Raw genomic sequence first — 6,202 nt, 5'->3', positions numbered from 1 at the left:
ATGGCCAACATCCTGAATTATATGTACGTGTTTTATTTGGATTACATTGCTCTCATGGCCTCACTTGTCTTTAAAGTAAAAACTGGCACAACTCACCCCACTCTCCCCTATAGAGACGCCATGTGCATAAGATGACACGCCCCGAGCCAGTACCTCAGCAGACTACAGTGAATTCCTCTGACAAAACCTCAGATGTCACAGATTTCTCCAAAGATAACTGGTCCCTACAGGACAGTCACTACAAACATTTATAGAACATTAAACATTAATGTAATGTTTTTCTGTTTAAACAGAAAAGTATTGAAGAGAACTCAGTCTTAAACACATTCAGCAGTAATATTAATCAATTTAACACTGATGATGATCTCTGCCTGCCACAGTCACCACATGCCAAAAATAATGCCAAAATAATGATACATTTTATAATAAAGTGCATGGAGCCCTACTGTCAATATTTATATGAAAAATCAGCGTATCACCAGTGGGAGGGAGCCACAGTCAACTTCTTCCCCGAGCATAAATAACCCACATAAAACCCACTTGCTGCTCAGATCTTCTCTCACAGATAAATGACTACTCGAGGACACACTCTTTCATCTATAAAGAGAAAGTTTCATTAAGACGGCTGGTTTAAGACACCTTCTAGGCTTGGCCTTGGCCATTGTCAGCTTTGTGGGGACCATTGTCATCTGTGCTCTTCCACAGTGGCGAGTCACAAAAATCTTCCGGGAATCGAGCATCGTTGCTTCCCAAGTGTTCACTGAAGATTTGTGGAAAGTCAGTAGTACCTTTAGTGCACAGATTGTGGCGTGCAAAGAGTATGAGAAAACACTTTTGCATATAAGTCAAGACCTGGAGGTTGCCAGAGCGTTCATTGTTATTACTGTTATCATTGGTGTCTTTGGGATCCTGCTTGGTGCTGCTGGGAGCAAATTTATCAACTTTGTGCCAGACGAAATAGAAAAGAGTAAAATGGCTATGGCTTCTGGAGTTGTTTGTCTCATTGCAGGTATCTTTGTGCTAATACCAATCTGCTGGACCACCATCACCACCACCACCATCCAGAATAATTTCAACAACTTTCTGCCTCATGGCACTCTGGAACTGGGAGCCTCGCTTTATATTGGCTGGATCACCACAGCACTTCTGTTCCTGGGAGGAGGTCTCCTCTGCAGCTCCTTTATCTGCCAAGATGGAACGGACTAAAACGTTAAGTACGCCAACCCTTGCTCTTTGTAAAAAGCCTTATTACAAAGAGCAATTATTTAGTTACTCATATTAACCTAAGCTTAGAAATCCATCAGTCTGTTGAAAACAAAGGCTGAATGAGTAGAATAAGAAAGTCTAAAATCGAATTAAAATAGGCAGAAATATTGGCAATTTTGAGGATGTAAATTGATTCTTGATATATTTTGTTGTATTTTATACCATTATAGACACTTTTTCTTTTCATGTTTATTGTTTATGCTGTTTACTATAAAATTGTGGACACAGTTTTCCTTTTTTTTTCAAAAGCATGTGCATTTAAAACTTCTATAAAACATGATTGTGTGGCTTAAATCCAGATCTGATCTTTGACTTTTGCTTTATGAAACTGGTTCAGTGGTGATGATTATGTTATTCATTTGCAGCTGCATTCAGAATATTTTTCTGCAGTATTTGTTTAATTAATTATTATTCTTTTGGTTAAAGTAAAGTAAAATTGTCACATTAAGATGCCTGTTCATAAGAGCATGAGATCATGTTTTGGGGTTTGGGGCATTTTAATTTTTGTTTAGTTTTTTAAAGATGTCTTTATGTTGGCTGTTTTTCTACAAGAAGCCAAATAAAAAAAATGTCTGTTTTGTTTTTTTAAATGTATTGCATCAGGTAAAAGACAATACATTTCAGGCTTGATGAACAATGTCATGAACACAAAATACAGGCTGGATGCCATTGCCTTTGGTACAGTGATAGCTAAAAGATTCATCCTTATAAGGTGAAAAGACGTGTCACTGGCTACTCTTCATTCAGTGGAGAGTGTGAGTGGGTTCACGGAGATGCGACACAATTTTCAGGGTTTGTATGTGAACAATGTCAACAGCTCAACATGTGGCAATGCCCAGGAAGTGGAATGATTGCTTTGTTTTATTCATTATGAGATGAATGATGAGAGATTATGAGAGCACGCTGTGTGTGCCAGTAAACATGCGTAAAATAAAACCAGAAATGAAATTGTTTTGAGCCCGACTAAAAGGTTTGGTGCGTAATGTGTTGATGGCTTTGTGTGGTTCTATTTCTCATACTATATCCTGCTGCAGTGATACTGGTTTTCACACATGATATTGTTTTTCTCATCTTTCTGTCTCTGCTTCAGAAATACATTCTGTATGCAATAATTATTCCCATGCATTAAACACACACAGAGACTACTGATCTCACACATATATAAAGTTCTTAATCATAGTTTCCCCTTTAATTTAAACACAACATTTCTGCAGAAGGATTGAGATTAACAATAAATAACACAAGACTCCTGGCAATGCCGAGTATCTTATAAACATGTTTTAAGAGCCGTCTTTTTCAGCCATCTTGTCCTTGTTGTTAAATGTTGGTTCCAAAATATTCTCAAAGGATGAATATTATGAGAGATTAGAAGCTGTCATTAAGACGTGACTTAGGCTAAATTTCTGAGTGACAAAGCTATGATGTAATGGATTGCATTTTATAGAGGAATGGCATATACCTTTATATCTGACCACTGTTTGCTAGCACACACAACATTGTCTGTCTCATAATGAATAAAAAGGAAGCATTAGTCCCTCATTTTTTCCACACATGCCTAAAGTTTCACATTTATATCATTAATTTCCTGTAGGCTGCATATGATAGACAGTGGTTAAAAACTCTGCTTTATTGGTTTGATATTAGAAATTGCTGCCCATGCTTTCTGATTGTTTAAAAACACATCAAATGTCCAGTGCCTAACATAATGAATAAAAAAGTTTCAAACCATCAGTGTCAAGGTTTGCTGTGTGGCAGGCAGGATGTAGGACCCAAGTGCAGGACTCTAACACAAAAGGTAAACTCAAAGCAGCAGCTTTATTCGCTGGACAAACTCTACACTAATAAAAAACAAAAAAACAAACAAAAAAACAAGAAACTAGAAACATGAGACTTAATGCAAAAACTAGGAAACTAAACTGGGAACATAAAACTAGGAAATACCAGGTGCACAGAGGAAACACAGTCAGCACAGAGAGAAAACATGATGATGTGCGACACGACAACAGATAGAGGAAAAACACAGGGCTTAAATAAACAAGGAGTAAGGAGTGAATGGGAAACAGGAAGGAAACACAGCTGGGACTCAGTGGTGGTCCTAGCCTGTTTGGCGCCCTGAGCGAACATTTTCTTCTTTTTTTTTGCCGATGCTCGTGATGCCGCCCCCCACCACGATGCCGCCCCGGGCAACCGCCCGTGTTGCCCGTATCAAAGACCGCTACTGCTGGGACTAATCTGACATAAGGAGACCTGGAGGAAGAAAAAGTGAATATAATGAGCACAGGACAAGGAACTACGAAAACAAAACAGGAAACAGAAGACAGGCACGGAGACACGGACTTGACACGGAGACACGGCTGACAGGGGAGACAGAGTGAACATGAAGCACAGAGACAACACTGTGCCTGTTTTCTCTGAACACAGCTGTGTAAAAACCACTACTTCAATGGACTGATATATGTAGTGATACCTAGTGCACTCAATATGGAATTAAACCATATTGAAAATGCACACATATATTCATGAACAGCTTAGTCAACAATAAAACAGTCCAAGAAGTGTCCATTGCTCTGTTTTAAGAGGAGGGTTATTCTCTGTTTCATAGTGGCAAAGTTTTTACAAGCATTTTTAAGATTTTCACACAAGGTTGAGAAACTCCATTATATGAATATGTAGAATAGAATAGAATAGAATAGAATAGAATAACCCTTTATTGTCATTTTACATGTATAATGAAATTGTTTGTGCTCAACACCAGGAATGTACATTTTATTCTGTGCAGGAATAAAATATAAATAGTAAGACAGCAGGAATAAACAACAAACATGAGAAATGTAAATACAGGAGGAATAATTAGAAAACACATAGGCGCACATTAGAGAATAGGTTGCAGAGTGTTTGGAAGCAGCGCAAAGGACTGAGTAGAGTCTGTGTGTGAGTGGCCTGAGTGATAAGGGTTACTCAGATCATGGCTCAGATTGGTTGGTGCGTGGGCAGGACAGTGTTTGTTAACAGCCTGAAAGGCCCAGGGGAAGAAGCTGTTTTTGAGTCTATATCAGTGGAGAACCAATTCCAACAGTCTTAGAGAAGCCCATAAAGAGCCTGGGACGGTGGTATAATGCAGACCTCAATGATACGTGGCAACTAGAACAACTAAGGCAGAACTTGGCTGATGACCTCAAGCGGATTAACAACACTGCACTCCCAGGGAAACTGAAGCTCTGGTGCTTCCAGTTTGGGTTATTACCCAGACTACTGTGGCCATTGACAATGTACAAGGTCTCACTCAATCATGCCAATCACCTAGAGAGGCTAGTGAGCTCCTTCGTTAAGAAGTGGCTCGGACTTCCCAAATGCCTCAGCAGCGTTGGACTCTATAGTGACGGGATACTGTCATTGCCTATCCCTAGCCTGGTTGAGGAGTTAGGGGGTTATGTGCAAAAGTGAGGCTTGAGATGTCACTCACGGACTCCTGGGACCCAATAGTGAGAGGCACTGCTCCCACCCTAGCAACGGGGAGGAAGTGGACCCCAGCCACATCTGTGCTACAGGCGAAATCCGCTCTTCGGCATTGTAACGTGGTGGGTCACGTCCAACAGGGCAGAGGAGGATTTGGTCTTGGCGCAGTAAAACCTCAGTGGCAACAGGCATCTGTAATCGAACGTCGAAAAATGGTGGTTGAGGAGGTGCGTTGACAGGAGGAAACAGCCAGACATGCCAGAGCTGTGACACTGGCCAAGCAGGGTCACTGGATGAATTGGGAGAGTGTGGAAAAGAGGAAACTCTCATGGAGTGAAATCTGGGGCATGGAGTCTAATAGACTAAGTTTCATCATCCAAGCGACATACGATGTGCTACCTTCCCCAATAAATCTGCAGCTGTGGTTTGGAAAGGACCCATCCGGCCCCCTGTGTACAGTCCCAGCAACACTCAAGCAGATCTTAGTTGGTTGTAGGACTAGCCTTACTCAGGGCAGATACACATGGAGACACAACCAGGTTCTCAGGTGTCTAGCTAAGAAAGTTGAGTGCAAAAGAAAATCCATCAATCAACCTTTCACAAACCAAGAGGAGCGTCAGTTTTCATCAACATTTGTCCGGGAAGAAGACAAGCCGAGGACAAGCCCCTCAACCCCAGACCTTGGCCCGGTGAAGGTTGCCAGCGATTGGCAGATGCAAGTGTTAAAGACAAACACTGCTCACGCCTCACAGACGACAGATGACAGCTTACAGTCCTGCGTAAACTGACTTCGCACAGCACCAATTAGCAGACGCTGTGCGCAGAGGTTCAGGAGCAGAAGTCCCATTGTAAACACATCACGGCAGACCCAACGATGTTTGCATGAACACGCTTTTGAGCATCTCTATATTGAGCACTTTTCACACACGGTTGCTGTACGCATACAGCCGGCTGTAGCTTTGCAGCTCACAGCCCGACACACACCAACAACAACAACAGCAGAGAGAGCACAGACTTTAAGGTGGCGAGGCGTGATTGCGGGTGCCGCTCAGGTGCGTCCGCCTCCCCTGCAGCGGTGCTGCAGACCACGCCCCCGCCGCACGCATTAACCAGGTAAAATACATATTTAGGCAGAATTTTGCAAATATCTATTTTTCATTTTTCAGCAGCATAGAACTTTTTTACCAATTATTTTTTAAAAGTCAGGTCAAGGCTCCAAAAGCCCAAAGGCGATATAAGGGTGGCGGCTCACAACAGCTTTTGTTTGCTACATGGATCATTTTAGTTCAGCTGGGTGTCTTTGCTTTTGTTATATTTCTTTAAGAGTTCACAATGTGTTGATTACATAAATAAAATGTAATTTTCTCTGTAGCACTTCATGGATTTCATAAGCAGCACACCTTAGTTGTTCACACAAAGGTAAAAAACAATATATACAGTGTTATCTTCATTTTAGATGTCAAAAAGTGTTTGCGGCTCC

The 6,202-nt window shown here is 41.4% G+C and overlaps 1 protein-coding gene across 1 annotated transcript; it reads left to right on the top strand.

Moving 5' to 3' along the window:
- On the top strand, positions 1-1,495 carry LOC100708978 (claudin-4-like). The gene is made up of 2 exons (XM_003446921.4): positions 1-23; positions 606-1,495. The coding sequence occupies exons 1-2, from the start codon at positions 1-3 to the stop codon at positions 1,204-1,206; spliced, it is 624 nt and encodes a 207-aa protein (XP_003446969.1). The 3' UTR covers positions 1,207-1,495.
- The last annotated feature ends 4,707 nt before the right edge of the window (positions 1,496-6,202 follow it).

The sequence above is a fragment of the Oreochromis niloticus genome, linkage group LG10 (assembly GCF_001858045.2).
Source record: "Oreochromis niloticus isolate F11D_XX linkage group LG10, O_niloticus_UMD_NMBU, whole genome shotgun sequence".
Lineage (NCBI taxonomy): Eukaryota > Metazoa > Chordata > Actinopteri > Cichliformes > Cichlidae > Oreochromis > Oreochromis niloticus.
The sequence above is the reverse complement of the archived record's forward strand: the minus strand, read 5'-3'. Positions and strand labels throughout refer to the sequence as shown.

Coding starts and splice junctions, on each gene's coding strand:
- LOC100708978 (XM_003446921.4), top strand. CDS start 1: ATGGCCAACATCCTGAATTATAT. Junction 24..605: donor GCCAACATCCTGAATTATAT/GTACGTGTTTTA, acceptor TCATCTATAAAG/AGAAAGTTTCATTAAGACGG.